The 22195-nt window shown below is 42.0% G+C and overlaps 1 protein-coding gene across 1 annotated transcript in view; it reads left to right on the forward strand.

Annotated features, from left to right (window-relative positions):
* The window catches only part of LOC137914701 (roundabout homolog 2-like), a 67428-nt gene that overhangs the window by 34091 nt on the left and 11142 nt on the right, over positions 1 to 22195 (forward strand). The window contains exons 3-23 of the mRNA XM_068758200.1: positions 739 to 896; positions 1062 to 1182; positions 1335 to 1473; positions 3262 to 3398; positions 4473 to 4484; positions 4853 to 4977; positions 5531 to 5702; positions 8115 to 8320; positions 9858 to 9939; positions 10044 to 10209; positions 10530 to 10696; positions 10783 to 10904; positions 12179 to 12410; positions 15468 to 15592; positions 15698 to 15869; positions 17027 to 17203; positions 18288 to 18314; positions 18459 to 18498; positions 19996 to 20123; positions 20760 to 21026; positions 21907 to 22069. Of these exons, the coding sequence (XP_068614301.1) occupies positions 739 to 896; positions 1062 to 1182; positions 1335 to 1473; positions 3262 to 3398; positions 4473 to 4484; positions 4853 to 4977; positions 5531 to 5702; positions 8115 to 8320; positions 9858 to 9939; positions 10044 to 10209; positions 10530 to 10696; positions 10783 to 10904; positions 12179 to 12410; positions 15468 to 15592; positions 15698 to 15869; positions 17027 to 17203; positions 18288 to 18314; positions 18459 to 18498; positions 19996 to 20123; positions 20760 to 21026; positions 21907 to 22069 (2938 nt within the window). The remainder of the gene's footprint in view (positions 1 to 738; positions 897 to 1061; positions 1183 to 1334; positions 1474 to 3261; positions 3399 to 4472; positions 4485 to 4852; positions 4978 to 5530; positions 5703 to 8114; positions 8321 to 9857; positions 9940 to 10043; positions 10210 to 10529; positions 10697 to 10782; positions 10905 to 12178; positions 12411 to 15467; positions 15593 to 15697; positions 15870 to 17026; positions 17204 to 18287; positions 18315 to 18458; positions 18499 to 19995; positions 20124 to 20759; positions 21027 to 21906; positions 22070 to 22195) is intronic.

Genomic DNA, 22195 nt, shown 5'->3' on the forward strand with positions numbered 1-22195 from the left:
ATTCCTGCGTTACTATTATTCACAGCATCGAAGCATAGCCGTTTTCCCTACACACTGGTGATATCACTCAGATATTTGTCCTGACTTCTCTAAGGTTCCCCCGTTTTCCTCGTCTGACTGATGGAGCTCAATGAACCAGCTAATGATGAGAGTTCAATCAAACACCCCAGAGGATGAAACTGTTAAGCTGTGGGCTCCATAAAGTTTCCATCCAGCACAAATTACACGTCACATTTTTCACCCACTCCACCTGTAGGACTTAAGAATAGTGACAGTGTTATTTATTCCATCCAACCTTTGAGTTTGTGGAAGGTCAGCAGAAGAGTGATGGTAATGGTCTTGTTGTTGTGAGAATGAATGAGTTCAACTTCCCTCTTCTGTTTCTTTCTCTTCATTTAGATGTCCTTCCTGTGCACACTGCATGGTACCTCTTGATCCATACCTTGCTTACCTACTCCTATCTTTAGCTATTGTGATCAGAGTGGAGCCCACAGCCCCTCTGGGATGAGCCGTATTATTAAGACTGAGATATTGCTATGAGTCCTGCGAGGTGGTCTCCATAGATCTGTCTTGGGACTCTCGTATTACACAAAGGGAGCATGTGAGTCAACCCAAGATGACTTCACCCTCAAAATGACTGTGTTTCAGGAAATCTAATGATGCTTCAACTTAATCAATGGAACGAGCTGTTCTTACAATGAAAATAACAAACCATGCTGCCTTTATTTTGTTTCACAGTGTTACGTGATGACTTCAGACAGAACCCGCAAGACGCGGTTGTGGCGGTCGGGGAGACAGCCAGTCTTGAGTGTCAGCCTCCACGTGGGCATCCCGAACCCAACACGTTCTGGAGGAAGGAGAAGTCTCGCCTTGACCTCAAAGACGACAGGATCACGGTGGGACCCCCCCCCCCCACCCAATGAGCACCCTTGAGCCTTTTACATATACTAACATAAATCCCACGCTGAGTGACTCATCCATTCACATTGACCTGGAACTGTTGCAACGGCAAGCACTTTTGTATTGAACTGGTTTATGAGATTGTATGCATTGTTTGCCAGATTCGTGGTGGAAAGCTGACCATCTCTAATACTAAGAAGACCGATTCAGGGATATTTGTGTGTGTGGCGGCCAACATGGTTGGGGAGAGAGAAAGTGAAAAAGCTCAGCTCTCAGTGTTTGGTAAGAAATCTTACATTTCACTCTTTGCTTTGTTCAGACGGGGGGGGGGGGGGGGGATCTTGTTAAGTATTTGATTTAGATAAACAGAGAGTATCACTCTGTCAAAAATATATATATTTAGCTTCTATGTTATGTGTACTGCCCACATCCAGAGAGACCAGCGTTTGTGCAACGACCTGTGAACCAGGTGGTCTTAGTTGATGAGAGTGTGGAGTTCAGATGTCAGGTCCACGGTGACCCGCAACCCACTCTGCGCTGGAAAAAGGAGGACGTGGAAATTCCCCGCGGCCGGTGAGGGATGTGTGTAATGGAGTGTAATGTATTTGTCTGTGTATGCATGCGATTGTGTGTACAAAGTCATACAGTGTAAGTCATAATGAATACATGCTGATACACAGAAGGTTGTGATGCCATTGCATTGTGTTCTACAGCGTTCTTGCTGCATGGTTCAGTCTTGTGGGCCCACATCCTCAGCATATATTGTAATCTCACTAGAATAATAGTATTATGAAATAATTATTGGCCTGTCATGTGGATCTTAATAGTTACTGCTCAGTGCTTTATCCCTTTAATTACAATATGTCTTATTCTACAGTCTGGCCATCCATTAAAACCATAATTTATTTCCCCTAACTTTTAGTTTCAAAATTGAAAATTGGACAATTCCTTAATGTTGACATTATGTACAAGGAAATTTACTACTAAAGTTACTATCAAGTAAATGAAGTGTCAAGTAATTCCAATACAGTATTATTAACTCAACAATTGGCTAAGCTGTGAAGCTCGAAGCCCAGAATCCCACTGGTGGAGTCCAGTCACTGGTGACAGCACCCATTATTTTAACAAGTAAGACCGAGCATGTGTGAATTATTAAGAAATCATCCAAATATATATATATAAAGGTGCAGTCCTCTTGACTGAGCTTTGAGGTAGACTGTAATAACAGCCTCTCTCTGTCTGGTGCGTCTGCCTACCTGAGTTGTGACCCCTTGAATCTAGAAACATGTCCTACTTTCAGACTCATCTTCGCCTCACTTCTTTCATTCTTTGCCTAAACCCGCCAGCCTCCCGGGAGGTCTGTATTTGGGTCAGGGATGCGCTGTGAATGGAGTCCTCAACCGACACTAGACGGACCTCGCAACCATCATCGATATTCTGCCCGCACCTTTTGGAACATCTATTTCAAATATGACTTTTTCCTCACCCCTTGTGCCATTTCTCTGACTGACTTGCCGACCATCTTTGAGTCAGTATGGTTGGCCAGACAATTTTGCAGGATCACGCTAAAAAGGACCCCAGAGAGGGAGAACCGGGCTCCTCTCCTTTCTGTCTGTAGCCCCTTTGAGGCCCTTATCTAAACCATGGTAGCTGAGAGGTTTCTCTCTCCCTCTCTGTCTCTCTCTCGCTCTCTTAGCTGCACCACTGCTGCCTTACACTATGCTGCGCTGGTGCATCCACACTGATGCATGGAGCGTGTCTATGAATTAGTCATTTCTTATTGCTCGACTCATTTATCAAATTCAGCTTGTCAGACTTTGCCACTCCCTTCCTCTCAGACTGTTTGTCTATCTCCCCCCCCATCTGTCTATCCCTCTTGCTTGCTCTTTCCAATGCAGATATACTCCCTCTCTTGCGCGTTCTGTCTCTCTCTCTCTCGCACACACACACAGGAATATTATAGCATATGCACAGACAACACCACGGTGGGTGCCTCCTTTTTTTATATAAATATTGAAATAGTAGGAACAGCTATAGTTCCAGCTGAAAGCACCTTTCATTTTGCCATGCCTTCGTTTCAGCATAATTGCCCCCTTTTTTTCTGCCTCTGAAATGGAGTGTGTGCAGCAGGGAGTCCTAATTGCCTTAGAAATGTTTTATTCTATTAAAAATGACACAAGCTTTATAAAAGCTTCCATGTAAAGCATTGCACGAGTTTATGCACACTTGATTAAATTCCATTGTCTTATGTGGTTTGCCTTTCATTCATTAAAACAAAGATTTTAATATGCAAATTATTGTTTTCGTCTTCTAGTGTTGCGAAAGCAGCCTCGGTTTGTCACTGTTCTCTTCTGTTGCTAGGTATGAGATCAGATATGATAAAGAGGACTTCCTGCTGAGGATTAAAAAAGCATCAGTTAGTGATCAGGGAACTTACACCTGTCTGGCAGAGAACCGTGTCGGTAAAGTGGAGGCCTCTGCCTATCTGACTATAAGAGGTGGGTCACTTCTTGTTCTTGCAAAGCTTATAATAACCCATCCATGATATTTTCTGATATTTCCTGAAGCAGGTCGCAGGACAATCGATCCTTTATTGCTCATTTTACGACTGTTATTGCTCCACTGCTGGAAGGCTGGGCTTGGTCTCACTCTTTCCTTCTTATATAGAGGAATGTTGGAGCTGATTGTTTCAGATCTCCAGCTCGGCTCCAGATATGAACAATTTAACTGGCCCTAAGTGAACTGTTATGACGCTTCCCGGGGGGCTAATTCTCCATCCAGCATGCTCACTCCATATTTACACCATGACTCTGAGGGGAAGCTTTTCCATATTAAAAATTGATATTGTGTGAAAATGCTTTTTGCTCTTGTCCAGAGCAATAATTACTATTTAAAAAAAATGGGCAGTGTTAAAATGTCCATTCAAAATAAGATAAGCAACAATTCATTCAGAAGCAACCAATGACACATTTGCACTTCACCATACATATCCTTCATCACTAATCTCACCAAATACTCATTCTCTGTTTTATATATAGTTCATATAATGGATCCCCCCCCAAAAAAACCACTCATAGTCCTAAATCTGGAAAATATATCTTGACCCTGTCTTCAGAAATAATACTAGTTCATTGCAGAGCATTTATACATGTATTTTCAGTCAAATGCCAAGAGACACATATAGCGAGTTATCACAGATCTTTATGATATTTTATCTTTATTAACTGTGCTTTAATTTTAAAGTTCTTATACATACTGGAGTGGAAATGTAAGTGTAACAAAATGTTAAGCTTTATTATAGCTATTCATATTAATTGTTCGGACTGCAATTTATTTTATTTCTTTACATATGTATTTCATTTGTACTCCTCCCTTAATTTTGCTAAGGCCTTATTTCCATGCCGTCACCTTGTTTTGGTGGAGCTCCACCCTCCTCCCATGGCTGGAAACCCAATTCCACTTCATTCATTTCTGATTTTCATTTTCTTTTTCTGTCCCTCTGTTCTACTCCTCTGCTGTTCTCCTCTCTGTGTTGTGTGCTAATCTCATCCACACCATTGTTGTGTCACCAGCTCGCCCTGTCGGTAAGTATGAGCTGATCCCATTGTGCATGTGTTTTTTTTATTTATCACACACATGTATGCATGGACTTCTGCAGCATTCCACAAACATTCATCTAACTAATATTGGACATGCATATCTACATTTTTTTTCACTATAAATCCCAGGCTTCGTCAAGCAGTTTGTGGAAAAGAAATACAGTTTGGTTTTCATATGAATTGGCTCACCTTGGAATTGTTAATATGTCTGTGCCAATAGCTCGTGTGATTGACATAATCAAGAATGCATGAATCTCTTAGTTAGCATTTTTCTTTACAACTAGTCCTGCTGTAATGCAGTATGTGTCAATGTATTAATTTGTGTTTATGGTTTATTATACCTTAAACCATAGAGGCACCCCAGTTTGTGGTGCGACCCCGGGACCAGATTGTAGCCCAAGGACGAGCAGCTGCCTTTCCTTGCGAGACCAGAGGCAAACCTCAGCCCACTGTCTTCTGGCAGCGTGAGGGTAGCCAGGTAAAGATTCTGATTGCCTCCTTGTGGTGCTGATACAGCCAGCTCTGAAGCGTCAACTTCATGCGGTTGCATAATAGTGACTGCAGGTTATCACAGCAGGATGAGCACCCTTTTGTGAAGTTGCATTTAAAGCGAGTAGGGAAGAGATATTGCCTACGTTTCTTTTTTACATACACGTGATTTTCAAGCTAGAACTATCTTGAAGGCATATATTAAACACATATTTAAAATAGTTTATCTCACAGTTTGTGATAGAGACCATAAGATTAATCGCTTGGGTCAGTTCAAAACAGTGCGCAAACAGTGTTGGCATAGTGAAAATAATGTATGTAACACCCTGGAGACTTGTGGGATATGATATGTCACAACACTGTAATGCTGTATTGCTGTTTGAGAGAGCAACAGAAGAAGAAGAAGGCCAAGAATGCCTCACATTTCACTGGAAAATATCTTGTTATCAGGAAAGAGAATGTTGGAAAGATTTGGCTGATTGTACACGTTTTACCTGCTACACATTTAAATGGCATTATCCACCTGCTTTGGTTCCTTTTAGGATCTTCTGTTTCCCAACCAGCCGACACAGGGAGATAGTCGTGTTTCTGTGTCTGTGAATGGAGAGCTGACCATCTCCTCTGTGCAACGCTCTGATGCAGGATATTATATTTGTCAGGCTCTCACTGTAGCAGGCAGTATCATGGCCAAGGCCCAGCTTGAGGTAGCAGACGGTAAGGCTGGACACACACACACACAGAGAGGGAGAGAATATTATTGTCTGTACAGTATACAACAATATGAGAGCCACAGCAAATTTTACCATCACCAACACACATCACAGCAATTTTTATTTATATATAAATTGTATAGTTACACCCAGTTAAGTAAATTTGTGTAATTTCATATATAATATTACTTAATACTTGAAACCACTGGTGCATAATTGCATGGCTCAATCCACAGTTATATTTTCCCTCCTGCAATCATCTGCAGTGATTTATGGAATAGCTGGTAGATGACAGAAACATCACTGCTTCTCTGGTGTTATTATATGTTAAAATGGACCGAAAATGCAATTATATCTGTTTGCAATTACAGTACACACAAGCACACGTTGTGACTTGATACAAAGAGTAGATGTTTATATGAAACCTGGTCGCTTGGCTCTCTGGATGTCATTCAGATTTGGATGCTTTCTGACATCTTATTTGAACTTGGAAAGCAAGATAACTGTTTGGATTATATTTTAAGGTCCTCATCATTATTATTCTCTATTTGATGTAATGGCACTTTGCTTTATTGTGACTTGCTGCAAACCTCTTTAAAATTATACAGCTAATATAGATATGAGCTTGCAGGACCATATATATCTAGAACACTGCTTTACAAAAGTCTGTTTATCAACCCATACCTTAAGCCAGAGACACTGCATTTCCATGCTCTAAAAGCCAGACGCCTCACTGTGGTTAATTTGAATGATCTGAAAATACTAAAACTGTGAAATAAAAGTCCTCTTGCCTCCCTGATGGAAAGACACTTCGCACTTTTCTTGACAAAGCCTTAATGTCAGCATTAAGTGCTGATCTGCTGCCAGCTAAGGGCTGTTTATGCCTTTCTCTCCATTTGTTGCTAGGCTTTTTCACCCACACATTATTGCATTAGCATATGTTGAAGTGTTTTTGGAGAGCAAATTACTCCTGTTCTGTCACTTAGAGGAGATAGATCAATACCCAAATGTTTGGTTTGGACCACAGAGGATGGGGGGCATGACTGATTGTTGTAAGCACACAGTTGCCAAGATACTAGCTAAATTTAATAGGCTTTTTTGACGTGACTTAAAATAGGGGTATAGAAGAGTATCCTCCAGTGACCCTTTTGTTAAGATTCAGGTATGGAATAATTCATCATAGTAGGTGTTCGGATGGATATAAGAGTTTGCACTCAGTTGCACTCATCATAATGGCGCAAGACACAACTCAAAAAGGCCACTGGAATGTAGAATCTGTTGTACTGCTCAGTTTAAGATTACCACAGTCACACAGACACAAGATGAACTATTTGTCAAGGCCTTATTTCAAGCCCGTGCTTGATGCTTAATTTTGTAATATGAGTACCCTCTAGTTGTAGTATGTGATTTCTTAGAGGAGTGTAGCTAATTAAGAAGTGGTGCTTGCTTTCCAGTCACTTGGGGTTATGCTAGATTAATGTTTTGATTTAAGTCTATCTATAGTTTGCCAGCAGGAAAAAATATACAGTATATTGTTTTTAAGTTTGTTCATTGCAGAATGTATTTCAGTTACTTTCGCCAATCGCCACACAAATGCAAACTATTCAGCCGTCATACTAAAGTAATTTCACATGAAGTTCTACTTAATGTCCCTACTCCAGGCTGTACCTGATTTTTCGACTATTCTGCTTGAGAGCCTGTGTTCCTCACGGTGCAGAAGTAGGTGTGATGAACAATAATACCGAGGAGTCCGCTGCAAACACTTGTGCGAATGGAGACAGGCCAGATAGCAGTGGCGAGGCGTACTAAGGAAATTGGAAGATGGGGTCTGGAGAGCTTGAGAAATTGCTGTTGCAGAGTGCACAAGCTGTTTGTTTTTTTTTCGGATGATAGAACATGTTTTAAAAAGCTTTTAAATAGATGAGTTGTTGTACTGCTTGGCATGACAATTCATAGTTTAGTGTTTTTTTTGCCTGCGGGTGTGAATGCTGGGAGGAGGTGCAGCTGTGAGTCAGAGGAAGAGAGAGGGTAGGCATGAATGTGTTGAGAAGTGTTAATAAGAAGGTATTGTAATTAGCATCGTGGATGAAGCGCCATTAATCCTTACCCAGTAATTAAAGCTCAAAGGTGTGATGCGGAGCAGTGAGCACACTACTCTGCTGCGGAGATAGCTCACTTCCTCTCACAACAAATCCAAGTGATTGAACCCCAACTTCTTGGGTTTGCAGCCACTAAAGCAATTATTGGTAATTACAAATTAACGCCACATAAAGTCATGTTTTGTTTTTTGTTTTTTACACAAATTATGCAAGATCTATCCAGATAGATCAGAGAGTTTTAGCTTCATGTTATGACATAAAAAATTAAAAACCCTTTATTTCAATAATAATATATGTTCTTTGCTCTTTATCCTCAGCCATGAAAGATCGCCCGCCACCCATAATTCGGCAGGGTCCATCAAATCAAACACAAGTATTGGAAGGCATATCTGTGCTTAGGTGTCAGGCGTCAGGGGACCCGGAGCCTACAGTCACCTGGAGAAAGAATGGGGCAAGTCTGCTGGGAAAGGATCCGCGATTTTCTCTTCTGGAGCACGGCAGCCTGCAGATTCAGAACACCAGGGTGGGATTACAGATTGATGACTGTGTTTGTGGTTTAGTCCCTCTATTACTGAACTACTTCGGGCTAACCAAAGTTACTGTGGCCGTGTGAAAACACGGCAAAGTTGTTTGAGCAGGGAAGGTCAGACAATACGTTTGCAAACATAAGGTTTTTAATGCCCATGTGAATATTAATGTGATTCCACTGTGTTGTCAAATCTCAGCAATGAAATTACAACCTTATTGAGCTCTTTATTTAATTGCAAAAACCGCAGACGAAGTAATAAATCATAGATTTTAGTGAAGATACCTGATAGTGGGTTGAAGTGCATGATACAATCTCCTGTCGAGGAGCACAGAACAAAGAGTCTGTCTGCTTTTTTCTGTACCTGGTTGAACAATTGCTTCAATTCCGTTTAGCTTACAATGGTTCCATTAGAACAGTATTGGTTGAACCTATTCTAAATGTGTGCCTGCGAGTAATAATGCTGTGCACTAAACCACTTTCCACTTGCCTGGAGGTTATACATGTGTTCTGTGCAATGTAATTGTTCTTCAGTGGAAGAGACGGGTAATTCTGCATCTGTTTTTCCTTATTTGTTTAATTATTTGTCCACAGGAAAAAGTGATCCACATGTATTGCATCGGCACATAGAGACACACAAACTCAAAGACATCCAGGATGTACTTTCCGTTTTCTGTTTTTATGAGTTTGCTCTTAACATCCTTCTATTGCATGTGAAAGATGAAAGAGAAATGCCCTCAACCACTGGCTGATGTCAGCCGAATGTAATTCAAATGGACAAGTGCAGTCAGGTTGCTTTTAAAAGATGAATGGTAAATATTGATTTTTAAAAGTTGTTAAAAAACTGCTATTTGGTCTGCATGTGTGAGGCAGCAGTTACACTCAAGGACAGAGTGAGAGGAGTCTAAAGGGGCTAATAAAATGGACGAACTGCAATGTACAATGTCCCCCCACTGTGCCAAAGTGTCTCTCTCTCCATTATTGACTCTCTCTCTCTCAAGACATAGCGCAGTCCTCTGCAGCTCCTAAAGCCCTGCATGTATAAAACAAAATGGTCATATCACTTATTTCTTGTGTCAGCACCGATGATGATAATGTTGATGGCACTGGGAATGGGGGGGGGACTATTATTGGAGGGAATCAATTAAGAAAATTAATGTAAGCTCTTACTGGGCTCTTTTTTATAATTGCCCGGTGTTAAGGTTTCCTCCACTCATCCACTCTCCGGCTTTTCTCGAGCCAAATGCAGGCCAGTGGAGGTTAATGCATTTTTACTGTACGACTAGCTGTGAACCTCCTTCAAAAGCCCAGACTGTTGTAAGAGCCTGTTGGAAACAACTTGGATCAGAGTTAGAAAAGCTACTGGATACAGTGAAATGTAGCAGCAGAGCACGTCGTATATAAGCTAGATCACTGTGATGTGAACGAGCAGAGAAAATCTTCATGGGTGGATTTTAGTCTTGAGTTTTTATTTCCTTCACAAATCTGAAATCTCCCTCATTTTAAAGTTGTTTTCGGATTTTGTCTTCCCTAGCTGTCGGACATGGGCTTGTACACCTGTGTGGCAACCAGTTCCAGTGGCGAAACATCATGGAGTGCCTACTTAGATGTCCGAGGTCAGATTTGGAAGATAGAAATCATATTAAAATCAACGTAGCTTTGTTTGATTTGCGATAGCTACAGTATTCATTTTGTGTACGTGTGTTTCCTCGTTTGCCAGACTCCACGGACCTCCTGGAGTTTGTGTCTCACAATGCGACGGCTCTCCCCGGGCCACCCTCCAAGCCAGAGGTCATTGATGTCACCAAGAGCAGTATCTCGTTGTCATGGGAACCAGGGCCTGAGGCAGGCACTCCAGTGTCCTCCTATGTCATTGAGGCTTTTGGGTATGTCTGTGACCTATACCCTCGGGTAACATTTGGTGACCCCAAACTTCCATGGCAGTAACAGATGTACGATGTTTATGTGGGCAGAAAAAAAAAGACACATGTCAGGACAATTTCAAACAGAATTATGGATGCCTCAAAATGAAAATGAATAAAAATCTTATTGGCACAAGAGCTTTTTCTTTCCTCACCCAATCCAAAAAAATATATATTTATTCAGGATGCTCTTCTGTTGCCCCATGCAATTGTATTTACTTCTGTGGTACAATTGCTGCTTTTTTACTGACTTTCATTACATTAATTACTTTTGCTTTTTACAGTCAGTTGGTCAGTAACAGCTGGCAGACAGTGGCAGACCATGTGAAGACCACCGAGTTCACAGTCAAGGACCTGCGACCCAATACGGTCTACCTGTTCATCATCAGGGCGGTCAATGCTCAAGGTCTTGGAGACCCCAGCCCCATGTCTGAGCCTGTCCGCACTCAAGGTATAGCCATGAAAGGGATAGCTATGGATTACTATTAATTAGAAGTGCTTCCACTCTACATGCATTCATTCCTTTCACTCTCCCAGACATTAGTCCCACAGCACAGGGAGTGGACCATCGTCGCGTGCAGAAGGAGTTGGGGGATGTGGTGGTCAGCATGCATAACCCAGTGGTCCTCAGCTCGACGTCAGTGCAGGTCACATGGACTGTGAGTACCTACATTTGATGATTTCCAGTACAGACTCCCATAAGAATGCTGGGCACTAAATGTGGAATTTTCTGGCACACATAGTATACACTGTAGAATTCAGTCTGAACAGCTGGTGCTCCATCAATTTAGAAGGGTTTGAGGTGATGCAAGAATCAAGACTAATGTTTTTATTCAGGACAAATACATCACCATTAGGTAATGCATGTATCACTTCTGCAGGCAGTTTGCAGTCAGCCTTTTATCTAGGAAACATTATTTCTCTCTATTGGCAAGGTGTCCCTACTGCCTGCTGCGACGGGTTAATGACACTAGGAAGGGCTTACGCCAGTCTGTTATTTCATGCTTGTCATTGTGACAACCATGTAGCGTAATGCTGCTTGCAGAGTGAATGGATAAAGCTAAGTTTGTGGTCGGTCTCAGTGGATCCATTATTTAACAAAGCACCGGTTGCAGCAAAAACACGCATTCATTTCACAATGTCAAGCAATTGTTGCTGTACTAAAGTGGATTGTGTACACCGCTGATTTGATCTGAAGTCTTTATCCCTCCTATGTCCTTTGGGAACAGTTGCACAGGTAGATATTTCAGTAAACTTTATTAATACAATGAGGTTAATGCAAGATGAGAAAGCAGACATACATGAGTTGCTTGGGTGCAAGCAAATGTCTCACGGACCGGTACTGGTCGTAAGTGCGGGTGGTTGTAAGTCGCACAGGTCATAACTGGGATAGTACCTGTATTTGTAAATCACATTTTTCTGTTTTGAATTGGAATTAAATCCGCAAGTGTGGGGTTTCAAATGTTTTCATGAAATCTGCAGCACAATATGTGGTAAACACAGAAGATTACCTTTTTTTTTATTCAAAGCTTCAAACCTAAAATTTATTTTCAAGTAAAATCTTGTGTCTACAATGCTTTCACATTCTGTTTTATTTTGTTAAATCTATGATGCCACAGAGAGGAAAAAAGAGATCTATCCTAATAAATTTAGACAGGTTTGATGTTAAGCACCGTGGTGATCCAGCAATTAATGGCCACAATCTGCCGAAGGACTCGGACTGTCTGAGGTTTACAGCACAACCCTCCTCGTGTGGTTTCTTGATTGCCCACTGATGATTAAACTGTATTATTACCTAAGCCTGCATTGTCACAAAAGGCACACAGAAGGTGAAAGGCTATCCACCCCTTTGAAAGCATGCACAACTACCCCCCACATCATTTCCACAGAGCATGTATTCATGCTGCTCTTTCTCATTCTGCTCTTCACTCAGGTGGACAATCCATCCCAGTTTATTCAAGGCTACCGTGTTCTGTTCCGGCAGACTTCAGGTCTGCCCTCCCCTGGGCCGTGGCAGATACAGGACTTGAAGGTTGCTTCAGAGAGGGACATAACTCTCGCTGGTCTCAAGAAAGGCATTGTCTATGAGATTAAAGTGCGACCATACTTCAACGAATTCCAGGGTGCAGACAGTGAATCTATGACAGCACGTACTATGGAAGAAGGTAAGTGACAAAGAATTCTATTTCCTGCTGCCTTTATATTGCAAGAATGCAAGATTTACTTTGTAAATAGCTCTCCTTACTACACGGTTCTATTTGGGGCTGCTAGCTGTAATGCGTAATGGCATTTCAAGTACAGCCACCCACACAGGCACACTGCTGTAGTGCCATGTCTCTTGTGTGTGCAAACAGTTTTTGCAGACAGCACAGTAGGGGACTTTGACAAGTCTTGGTCTCTGTGGGTTGGTGGGCAAACGGGGGAGGGCGAAAACTGTCGCTTTTGACATCAGCCCAACTCTCTCTGCTGCTCTTTGGACCCCCTGCTGCCAAATCTCCGTCACACACCAAAAGGACCAGAGGGATGTGCCCTCCCTTTACCAGCACACACACACACACACAATCAACTGCAGTTCTCTGGATGCTAATGTTTGTGGCATAAATATAAACTAACTGAACTAGCTAAACTAGCGTGAACTAAATACAGTCTTACCCCTTGTCAGAGACCAGCATTATTCACAACCTTTTTGTTCATCGTACATATCGTCCAAGAATTCACAAAAAAAAAAAAACATTTATACAGCCAGAACAACAACAAAATACTTACTTCTGTGTTTTGTTTGTGCTGCAGACTCTGTTCAATTAAAAAAAATTCTACTTGATTTGCTGAATCACCACTGTGATCTTATTCTTTAGCATTGATTTTGAAAAGCCACACTGCCGACTATACTGCCTTGGCATGCAAACTGCAGTGTTTTTTGAGTCATTTCTCAACTGAACGTAACAATAGATCAATTTCTGTAATACTAAATGAAGAACATGAGACCTGAGTCAGTGCTCCTTGAGTTGGTATTGTTTCATGGAAGTAGGCAGGGAGCCGTTAAATATTGTTGCAGTGCTGCATCAGCTGGACTGTTTGGATGTCGGCTTGCACTGAAAGCAAGTCATGCTGAGACCATTAATGCATCTTCCTCCCAGCAGGAAGATTCGGGCCTGGAGACTAGGGATATAGCTGGTGGCGAAAGAGAAACCCAACTCACCACATCCAATTAAAATAGCCACATAGGATCACTAAATGTGTTTGAGGAATGGGGTGCATGCTCTATAGTTACTTGGATTCTGGAAACATCATAGTAGTGGAAAAAATTGGCATAATCTACAGAAACTCTTACATCCTGCAAATATGCTGACATGCAAAAACGCAAGCTATCCCATCAAAGGCAGGTGTCTCAGGAGCTTCAGAGGTCAAAACAAGCGATGCCTACCACCACATAAAGTGGCATTTGTATGTGAAGATTAATGATCCTTTTTAATGAGTTATTAGCGAGAGCAATGTGGCCTGAGGCAGGAGGCTCTTTAACGTCACCGTCACCCCTGCCATCCATATCATCCTGTAGCTTTCCACCACTGGTGGTGGAAAATTACATGAAATGCTATATGTGTCCTTGCCAGGTATGGCCTTCATGGTGATGCTCTGATATTTTGAGACCAGGACAGCAAAGAGAGAAGAGCTAATTGAACTAGAGATCGATAAAGCTATTGATTTGACAGATAAATCAGTGCCAATAGGACATTTCATTAACATAATCCTCCTCATAATCAGTGAATTGGCTAAGACTGGATCTGATAGCTGCACTATCCCCGTTGTTCATAGAAGAACAACGATGTTTTATGTGAAGGCTCAATACAAGAAGTCAGCCTTACGCATCCACCATCATTCGGTAGGTAGAGTGGATTGTGCAGCTGTTATATGGGGACAAATGTGTTGAAATATCTAAATTAATTTGCTTAATTGATGCACTCATTTGCATAACAGGTTATGTTTACCTCTTTATATCCTGTAAAGCGGGACATTAAGCAGCTTATGTACCTTTTGTTTAATTGAACAGCTGTGTTCGGTAAACATTGAAATGTTCCCCGAGTGGCTGGAAGCAATAATTGCTTCAAATTACTCACAAGCTTCTGTGTTCAGCAGCCATCAGATCAGTATTAGTCACATTTTAAGAGCATGCTTTTTGACCATTTCTGTCAGTCTAAGCATTTTCCCTGAGTCATTGCTGGCATCGAGTCCATTATTCACCCACAGGGATTGTTTTTATTGAGGGGGTCTGTCTCCGGCTTCCTCCCACCCCCAAAAACATCCAAATTAGGTGAATTGGTTACTCTAAATTGTCCATAGGTGTGTGGGAGTGTGTGTGTGTGAATAATTGTCTGTCTGTGTATGGCCTTGCAATGCAATGGCGGCTTGTCCAGGGTGGACAAGCCGTGTTTTTAATTTAAAAAATGTAATTAAAAATATTAAATACATGTTTTCCCCCTCTACCCTTTAGAGATTAGTTTCAGTGTACTTGATAAGTGTAGAATCATTTCCTGATTTTTATATTTGCCCACCTGGTTTGGCTTCCTTGCATTGTTGTCGGCCATCATTGCCTTGTCTGCAAACACTGCAGCATTATACATTGCAGATAGCAGTACCATTTTGTAGCTCCCTAATACAATTCAAAGTTGGCACTCTCTTTAATCGTCCAGTCTGTCTATGAAGGTTAACCGGACAGCTTGTTACATATTAAAGCATCCATTAAAGAGGGAACTTTGAATATGGCATCCCGGAAGCACAGTGTCAAATTTCTGTTTATAATCAACTTCAGCATGCTTTCAAGGACATTCTTCACGTGAGACTGAAAAATGAAATGCAGCTACCTTGAAAGCATTTACATGGGGGTGGGTCATAATGGTTCTTATCCATTAAGGAAGTAATGTTGTTATTTGGGGTTGTTTGAAAATCCACTCAATTAAAGAAACAATCTTGCTGTTCTGCTTGGAATGATTATCATTTGTGCAAGTAACGGTCTATTATTAATTTACATCAAAGATGGTTACACAGACCACAGACAGAGGAAGGCTTCTTGGATGTCTTCTGCGCTCAGGACATACAGTGTGTAATCAGACGCGTTTTCAGCAAGCATACGGATGACGCGGACGAAATGGAGCAATGCAACTGGAAAAAGATCTATTTCTTATTTGTCTGTCATCTTTTTTCCCATACTGCTCCCGGCCCATCAGCACCTGGTGCGCCGCCACAGCAAGTGACAGTGTTGACAGTAGGGAACCACAACAGCACATCCATCAGCGTATCGTGGGACCCCCCGCCCTCCGACCAGCAGAATGGTATTATCCAGGAGTACAAGGTGGGATCACATTCTCCTCCTGACACACACTAGCAAACTGAATGTATTACTAACGCGCTGTACGAATTTAAAATATATCCTGTCTGGCATGTCTGTCTTTGCTAGATCTGGTGTTTGGCCAACGAAACCCTCCTTCATGTCAATAAGTCCGTGGATGCAACCATCCGTTCAGTGGTGGTCGGGGGGCTGCAGGCTGGAGTTCAGTACCATGTGGAGGTTGCTGCAGGCACGAGTGCAGGCGTCGGGGTCAAGAGCAAACCTCAGCTCATCATTTTGGGTAATCCGCTCACACACACACACACACACGCACACACACCAAACCACGAGGCAAGTGGAAAGGCCTCCTAATAGGGAACCTAGGTCCCCATCACAGATTGGTGGTCTGGAAAAATGATTTATCAATTTATTGCACTTGAAGAAAGAAGATTGCATTTTACAACGCAGACGTCTACTGAAAAAATCAATAGTGTTTCATTAAGTGTAGTGTCTGGTAACACTGCCAAGTACTGTTAGCCATATCAATAATCCTCTTCAATATGTGGGCAGCTGGTGCTAACAAAGTAGACTGTGTTTTTGCTGGAGCTTATCAGACGATCACATCTTATCAAATAGCAAATAAAAGGATGCCCAGAGTATATAAGCCCAGAATCAATATCAGAGCCCAGGCCAGATGGTCTTCATCTCTGACTTTTGACTGATATATAATAAAACCGTTAACACACAGGGAAAGGGAAACACAGCCCTGTGGACCAGAGCTTAATGATGGGGTGGAGGGCTCCTGCTGGAGAATGTGAATCTAATTTCACAGCACAGTAGCTGCAACAGAAAATCAAACTCTGTCAGAGCTGCTCTGTCAATCCTGTGTCTTGCAGCTCAGGTTGATAAGTGCACAGCCGAATTGATTTACTCTGCCTACATATTGGATACACTGATGCAGTGTATATATTTATTTATTTATGTATTTATATTGCTTTTACCTCCGTTGCCGCCTCCTTTTGCCGCGTCCTGGGGTCTGTTTGTTTTATGGCTGATATGTGATTTCTGTTATAAGTGTATTTCATCAGTGGAGCTGCACGGCGGTGTTTTGCTCGTCTACCATTTTGTTTTATTTCCTCCATAAATCAAACAACAAACTGAAACACAATTGTCACATTATTTGTTCATCTTGGTTTCATTTATATTCTCTGAAAGACACTTTATGTATTTTTGGCTCCTATTTGAAGCCACTGTGGAAATAGACTTAAAGATGTTGACTTAATTTCATTTTGTACCAAAAGGTTTTCATGCATAGAAACTAGAAATAAAATTAAATTGTTGTGGAATTGATATTCAACTGGCAACCAATGTTTTGTCTCTTTCCTCTGTGTGTGTGTGTGTGTGTCTGTGTGAATGCATGCATGTGTGCGTGTTTATACTTTCCTGCTGCACCTCCAGGTGCAGAACTGAGGGACATCGTGACGGGATCGGAAGGAAACAATAGCATCTCGGAAATGGTGAAGCAGCCAGCCTTCATCGCTGGTTTGGGAGGGGCTTGTTGGATCGTCCTCATGGGTTTTAGTGCCTGGCTGTACTGGAGGAGAAAAAAGAGGAAGGGACTCAGCAACTATGCAGGTAAAAAGAACCAACAACAAATAATCAATTTACCGTCGGTTCCACATCAACACAAAATCTCAACACATGCTAGGTCGCTTGCTCTCTCTTTCTCTCTCTCCGATGAGAACTGATGTCATCTCAGATGTGACTCCGTCTGAGCAGGCTAAATTGTCGAACAAAGGAAATATATTCACCACAGATGGAAATAGGCCCTATTGACTTGAATTTAACTGTGCAATGATGTGCATCAGCCGTGCTGGGTTCCATCAGCACCTCGCCTCTACACTCCTCATGCAAGATAAGTAATTTAACATCCGCTTCCACCATCAGACCAAGGCTGGCTGTTTGCACATTAAACAGAGACACGTCGAGGTTTATGTTTGAAATATTCCTTCCCTCATCGCAGGGACTTGGCGAGAGTGCTGTGATTTTGAAATTCAATAAGGATTTGCATGATTGAGTCCTATTCGTCTGATCCCTTTGCTCAAAACAAATTGAGGTGTTTCATTCCGAGCAAAGTGCATTTTAATTTTAGTAAAAAAAAAAAAAAAAACACACAGGTATTTACCAGAATGTTCAAGATATCAGAAATGCCATGTTTTATTTTTTGAATGTTTAATATTACTTCAAACTGTAATACTTCAAATTTCATTTAATTGTGAAGCGCAAGAATAATCAGTTTATTTTGTTTTATCAGTGTCTTTTGAGGTGTAAATTTATCAAATATTAATGTAATTCAATTCAGAATCAACCTTTTTTTCAACCTTGATTCTCCAAGTTTCTTTTTTTTTCTTTTGTAAAAACTAATTGCAGGGCAAAAAGGTTCGAACATGTCACCTTCCTTTCGACTTCGGGGCCATCACTTTAATTCACGCAAAATGTGATGAGATGTCAAATTACTGACCCGAATTATATTAAAATATGATTATTGCTGTCACACCACCAGTGATAAATGAACAAACAAAGCAAAAGACTGACGGACAGTTTTGCCATATATGATTTCATGAACCCCCCCCCCACTCCCCCTTCAAATGGCTGCATTTTAATGTGTTTGATTTATGACTCTCTATCTACCTCTATCCATCTCTGTCTGGAATTGCAGTACAATCATTCACCTTTACTCGTGCAGGTATGTGTCTGTGCATGTTACATATTAAAATATCATAGAAATTTACCAGTAACAACTGTAATGTGTATGTCATTCAATTCATGTTGCTGTGGATTTCGAAGCAAAACAGTCTCTAATCTGCATCCCCTCCTTTCTCTCTGCCAGTTACCTTCCAAAGAGACAGAGGCCTGATCAGAAATGGAAGGTGAGAATCAAATTATCTTATATATATATATATGTACCTGTATTTATATATAAAAACAAGAAGCAGGAAGCCTAATGGGGAGCTTTTCCCCTGACATTTGACACAAATGCCACAAGATGTTAAGCACAATCTGCCCTCTTGTTGACAAGAGCCCATTGTAATACCTGTAATGAGGAGTTCTTTTCTGCTGACTGCAATTTGCGTCCATATTTAATACCCATCTGCTCGCTCATATCAATGTATAACTCACACTGATGTGCACTTGATGAAATCATTAATCACTGGTTTGAAGAGCGCTACCCATGGATGCAGGTGAGCCGCTGTTCTGTTCACTGGCTCAGTTTATATGAGGTTATTGGCAGGACAAGGGGCTGCGGGAGGACGGGAAAGATGATGAATGTGATGTAGAAAAAGGTTGGCATACTGACAGCAGGGATCAGCCAAGTGCTGTGCCTTGAATTTCCTGCTAGGGAGTCTTTGCCAGCTCAAAAATGCCGGAAGTGAGGTGTAAGTTTGCATCCATACCATATCAAAGTGCACATGAACAATAAGGGGAAAAGGGAAATTTGTTTTGCAGATAGTAGCCGAATGGAAGTCTGGTTCTTTGTCTACACGAAGCAGCATATAAGCCCAGAGCTAGAACAAATGTTGAATATAATGGACTAAAAATACACGGCTCTATCATCTTTTTATTATGTTTCTGTTTTCATGAGCGTGCTCACATATGTGTCAGTGTGCTGGTGCTGGCTTATATTTAGAAGTATAAATGCATGCACATGTGTGGATTTTAAATGGACATGTTTGACTTGGTTGTTTGGACACCTTTGAGCTATCCTCAATTCAGCCGTGAACGACTCCCTCCACCAGTTAGGATTCAAGCCCAGTGGAAAATGCTCTGTTTACCTGTACATTAAAAAAGCATAAGCTAATATAAAGCAGTTCTAAATTGTGTGTCGTATTTTTTTTTCCCCCTCCCTAAATTACCGCCCGCAACTTCTCTACCTTGAAGTCAAAGCTGTTATTCATTAGCGTTGTATTTCACTAAGACAAAATGGCATGGTAGCTTTCCTAAACCACCTAATGGGCTTTTGCTGCCTCTGTTGCTAGGAGACAGTGCGCCAGTGCAGCTGATCTGCCAGGGGCTGTCCATGATTCTCAATTTAAAATGTAAATTTCTGTTGTGCTAAGGCTCTAAAGTGAATTTAGTGCGTATTTAGGCTTGCCGTGTGTCTCGGAGGAGAGTAAGGGGTTCTGGAGTTTAGGGGAGGCAGAAGTCTGATTTATAGACTTGCCATTTCATGTCTCTCTGTTGTTTATTGTCGCCTGCGTGCTGGGCTGCTCCACAGGCGAGAATATGCTGAATGAGTTTTCACATTAATTTGCTGTTGATGCCGCAGGAAGGAAATGAGCAATACTGTGATGCTGCCTGCAGTATATTTAAGCATGCCACTGATTCTCACTCTCTCGTACCTATCTCTTTCTCTCCACAAACAACAGTCGTCCAGGCCTGTTGAAAGCGGGCGATCAAGGCCTCCCCTGGTTAGCTGACTCCTGGCCGTCCACTAGCCTCCCGGCCAATGGGGGCTTAGGGAGTCCAAAGGGCGGCGGCAACTTTGGCCGGGGAGGTAAGAGACATAAACAGGATGGAGTGACAGAAAACACAGTTTCAGCAATGCCTGGTTGGACAGTTTTGATGTTCATCCACTTAGAAGCACAATGACAGGACATGATTAGGACGTGCACACACACACACACACACAAATTAAAAGTGCCTTTGAGGGCTATACTTCACTGATGTGATTTGACAGGCCTGATATTTTGCTAAAGTTTATGGTGTTTACGTGTACTTTTCCCATGCCGTTCCTTCTCATGGCCTGCCATTGTGCTTTTTACATGATTGTGTGACACTAATTGTTTGTTTGCGTGGTTTTATTGCACGCTTGCATTTTTCTCTTGCTTTACTGGACTCCTGTCGAGCTGCAGGCAGAATGTGTACATGACATTGGAGCACAAGGTTACAACTGTTTGAATATCCCTCTTGTGGACTCTCACCCGGGCCTCCACAGCATGTCACATGCTAATTACGCTTGTGGATAATCACTTCCATTTATATCAAGTCCATTTGAGACCTGTATTTAACTCATACAGAGAGCCAGCACAGCAGGGAGGCTTAATGACCTTAGAGATCGTTAACTTTCATGTCAGTTAATCCCTCCATGATCCTTTTCCCCTTTTCCCCTCACTGGTGTCACCCTCCTCAGATGTCCTACCATCTGCAGCTGTGGAGAAGACAGGCACCATGCTGTCCGATGGTGCCATCTACAGCAGCATCGACTTCATGGGGAAGGCCGGCTACAGCACCCCAGTACGTCAGCCCACCCCCTACGCCACGACTCAGATACTCCAGTCCAACAGCTTCCATGAGCTGGCGGTGGATAGGCCGGATCCTCGCTGGAAAGCCTCTCTCCAAGCCCAGCAGGAAATAGCAAATCTGGGCTACTCGCTAACTGACAGACGCCCTGGCAGCGGTAGGAACCGTAGTAAACATAAAGCTGTCTTTCTTTTTTTGGGGGGGGGGATGTTTGTGCCTTTGGGTATGAATCTTAGAGGTCTGTGTACTGTAGAAGCGCTTTAACTTCCAGGGAAATTAAGATGTGCCATAAATAGAACACGTTTTAGACTTCTGTCTTGTCCGGAAAAATACTGCAGGGGAGTTGGCAAACTAAGTCAGGAAAAGAGAAAAATGGAAAGAAGTGCATTTATTTAAATATTCACTGAAAATTAACCCTTGGGACAATATTCTTAATTACTCTTCTGTCTTCATCACAATTCTACCCTGAGCGCTTATCTAGCCCAGAAATGTCACACAATCGCAACACATTTCTTTGGGTTAACGTGATTTGTGCTGATGGCAGAAAATCCCTCAGTGATGTGAGTTATTTATGCACCTTATATACATTTAGTAAAATCACAGAGGCATATCTGTCTGTGCTTCAGTGCCCTTACACGATGGGTTATGTGCCAGCCAGAGCTAAATGTCAGGCTTATCAAAGATTTAAAAAAAAACAAAAAAAGAGAGAGAGAGAGAGAAAGATGGTGCTGGAGCTGTATGGATGTAAGTTAAAGTGGTTTGCTGCAGGTTTTCTTTAGGAATGTCAGCATTTAGGGAAAAGTCCAAATTCACTGTCAGCTCACAGAAAAGCAGACATAATGAGCACTGGGGGGGAGACAGGCTTGGATAATTTCAGATAGCAGAGACAGATAGAAGATAGCTGTCAAGGCAGTGTATATGCTGAAGGGTTAGCTTGTGTGAATGTCGCATAGATTAATGTTTGTGTGAGCATTTGGATCTCTGAGAATGTGCAGACAAGCAGACATTTTCCCATTGTTACCTTTGCCCCTCCCCAGGTGCAAAGGTGGGCAAGAAAAAGAAGGTGAAGGGTGGAACAAAGGCTTCCAAATCTAACGGGACATGTTGGGCTAACATGCCTCTGCCCCCGCCACCCATGCACCCTTTACCTGGTACCGAGGTTGACCTCGACCATTACCCGCAAGAAACCCATGGACGAGGGTAAGATGAATGCATGTGTATAATCAGTCTCAGCCCTGGAACAGATGCGCACGAACACAAATATACACTTAAGTAGAAAAAAAACCCACACACGAACATACAAGGTCATGTTACTCTGCACCTGTG

Source organism: Brachionichthys hirsutus, unplaced genomic scaffold, assembly GCF_040956055.1.
Source record: "Brachionichthys hirsutus isolate HB-005 unplaced genomic scaffold, CSIRO-AGI_Bhir_v1 contig_926, whole genome shotgun sequence".
Classification (NCBI taxonomy): Eukaryota; Metazoa; Chordata; class Actinopteri; order Lophiiformes; family Brachionichthyidae; genus Brachionichthys; species Brachionichthys hirsutus.